This window comes from Corvus hawaiiensis, chromosome 11 (genome assembly GCF_020740725.1).
Source record: "Corvus hawaiiensis isolate bCorHaw1 chromosome 11, bCorHaw1.pri.cur, whole genome shotgun sequence".
Lineage (NCBI taxonomy): Eukaryota > Metazoa > Chordata > Aves > Passeriformes > Corvidae > Corvus > Corvus hawaiiensis.
In genome coordinates, this window is record NC_063223.1 from 17073474 (window position 1) to 17076476 (window position 3003).

Consider the following 3003-nt stretch of genomic DNA (forward strand, 5'->3'; position numbering starts at 1 on the left):
AAGTGCATTTGTTGTCTTTTGTAGGAGAAAACCGACATAGAAGGGACCTTATTTGTGTATAAAAGGTAAGGGTTGGTTTGTTGTTTTGGGTTGTTTTTTTGGGAGAGGGGGGATATAGTGGTGGTGATGTTTATTTTGCTTCCTTAAGAAGACAAACTCCAGATGGCTTCCTGCAGAGCTTTCATACTCGGCATTACTTACTTGTCCAGCTGTTAACTGCTGCATACTCATTCAAAAAGAATAAACTCTGCACATGGGTGAATAACTCTGTCAAAAGTCCCTAAAAGTACTGCTGAGAAAGCATAAAATTTGAATGCTACATATGTACCCACATCAAAAACTAGTTTATTGGGCTTATTTTACTAATCCAAGAACATTTGTTAGTGTTTTGAGTTTGTTAAATGTCAAGTCTCCCTTTGTCTCCTAAAATCCGTGAAGTTGATTATGAAAACAATAGAGATGAGAAATTAAACAATCTGTTTTAATTTACTCCTGGAAAATGGCATAAATTTTTGTAAGTGGATGAAGTTGCCCAAAAGCTGGAGATCTCATAGTGTCTGGTTTTGGGGGCTATTTGATTTCCTCATCAAAGCTGTGAAAGAAATTTCCAGTTCTCCAGGATGGGTAAAAGGAGTGAGGAGGAAAACCAGCACATAAAATCAGTCATGAGTTCAAGTTTTAAATTACAGGCAAATAAAAAAAGTGAAATAACACTTTGTTGAAGGTAAGAAATAGAAATAATGCGGACTTAAGCCATCCTGAAGCAGACTGTCATAGTTTGGGTGTTACAACATTTTATCCTGGCACTATGTAGGGATTTGAGTAACCAGTTCCTGGTACTTTAGTTCCCAGCTTGGAAATACTTAGTGTAAGAAAGTGAACCAAACTTAAAAAAAACTGAACCAAAACAAACACCAAAGCAAAAGCTTTCAGTGTCACTAGCTGATGATTTCAAACAAGTTCTGTGAGGTGCATTAAGAGACTAATTTGTGATGGTAAGAGTTGTTTACCGTGTGCTTGGAAGCTCTTGATAGATTTTTGTTGATGGTCATTAGGTAAAGGTGGCCATATTGTTACAGAAATCTTCATCTTTACCAGCTAATTGTGTCTGATTTTAGCCTGCCTTCATTGTGCTGCTTTTGTTGATTATACATCAGCTTACAGGCACAGTTGAGTGCTGACAGGACATTCATGGAGCAAGAGAAAACAGATCTAAAGCTATCTTGAACATTCAGTGCTTGTTCAGTGTTTTCTTTTTCCACCTGGTGTCCAGCAAAAATCTAGATAATAAAAATTGCTTCACTAAGCAATACAATTCTGAATAATTTAATATGTACTTTCAGGACACTGAGTTAAGTCCTTGTTTCCAGAGTCTCCCTTTAGGAAGAAATTACTGTTTATGCTTCCCCCTGTAAATGTATTTCATGCTATTTAAGAGAGCAGCTCTTTTTTATTGTCATGTCTATTTACAGTAACGTAGTGATGCTGTGTAAGTGGTTTGATTTTTCTCCTCTAATCAAAAAATTCTAAATTGCCTCAAAACTATCTTATGTCAAGTATTGAATACATTTGCATTTTAATGGTGGGCCTGCCCTAGTTTTTTTGAATAGATTTTTCAGAGGCGTATCTTTGATTCAGCAGTTCAGCAGTGTAGAACTGTAATGTTAATCCTAATCCTGCTTTGAGGTAAGTGTAATTTGAAATTGAAATTAGGTGGCATGCCAAGAAATGGCATAGAAAAACAACTGTGAGAGCTTCAGGACTGCTAAAGCTTCACATATGAAGATGAATTCATAACTTGGTTTCAGAAAATTACTTACGTTGATGCAGGTATTCATCCTTGGTTTTGTTTTAATTGAAACAACAGGTCAGCTTCTCCTTACCATGGTTTTACGATAGTGAATCGACTGAATATGCACAACCTGGTTGAACCAGTAAATAAAGACTTGGAGTTTCAGCTCCACGAACCTTTTCTTCTCTACAGAAATGCTAGCTGTGAGTATAACTTTCTCTAATCCAAATAAACTTCAGGTTCAGTTTTATAATCTAGATCACTTCTGATTGCTGTGATGTCTGTTTCAAATATAATGTAATGGGGCAGGTTCCAGTGAAATATCTGATGATGTTTTCTGTCTACAATGCTAAATTTACTTCAGGTAGCTGTGCTATTATATTATGATTACTGCCTGCTTTCAATAAAAAGAGAATATACTACCAAATTCAGAGCAATATTGCTCTGATCTTTTTAATTATTGATCTGATGGGTTTAATCTAAACATGTCTCCCTCCTGTCAGAATGTCCCCTTGAGTTAAGAGATGGGAACACTGCTTTGGCTATGCTTTGGTGTACCTAATAGACCAGCCAAATGTTAGTCCCTTCCTCTTTTCCCCTTGGAAGGCCTCTGGGATCTGTAAGAAGTAGGATAGATCCATCATGGTGACAAAGAACCGACTAAGGCAGATGGTCTCCTCTGTTTCATAATCTTAGCAATCTTCTTTCCATAAGTGTCATGAAGAAGAAAAAGTCAAAACTGGTCAGTAAACTGAAAAGTCTAGGAGATTAGGGAAGTGACTGGCAAGAAATTGGGAAAAGTACTGTATTGAGTTGGGTGTCTAAGCAGATTGCTTGGTTTGGAAGGAAGAGGAGCTGTAGATGGAGGTGGTAGGGATAGGATGGACCTTAAGGTGGGAGGAAGGAATTGCAGCTGTGAGATTGGTGACATAAGTGAAGTAAGAAGTTGATTCATTTGTTGGAACTGCTGATGGTATAAGGAAGCAGGAGCTGCTGTGGAATTACCATGGTGTATGCCAGTGACTAGAGGATCACTTCAAGGAGGAATCATAGAATCATTTAGGTTTGAAAATACCTTTAAGATCATCACACCCAACTGTTAACCCAGCACTGTGCAATCCCCCACTAACCCATGTCCCTCAGTGCCACATCTACACAGCTTTTAAATACCTCCAGGGATGGTGGCTCCACCAGTGCCCTGGGCAGTCTGT

The 3003-nt window shown here is 38.0% G+C and overlaps 1 protein-coding gene across 2 annotated transcripts in view; it reads left to right on the forward strand.

Annotated features, from left to right (window-relative positions):
* The window catches only part of DCP1A (decapping mRNA 1A), a 32197-nt gene that overhangs the window by 1117 nt on the left and 28077 nt on the right, over positions 1-3003 (forward strand). For both annotated transcript variants that reach the window (XM_048315466.1, XM_048315467.1), the window contains exons 2-3: positions 25-65; positions 1868-1995. In XM_048315466.1, the coding sequence (XP_048171423.1) occupies positions 25-65; positions 1868-1995 (169 nt within the window). The remainder of the gene's footprint in view (positions 1-24; positions 66-1867; positions 1996-3003) is intronic.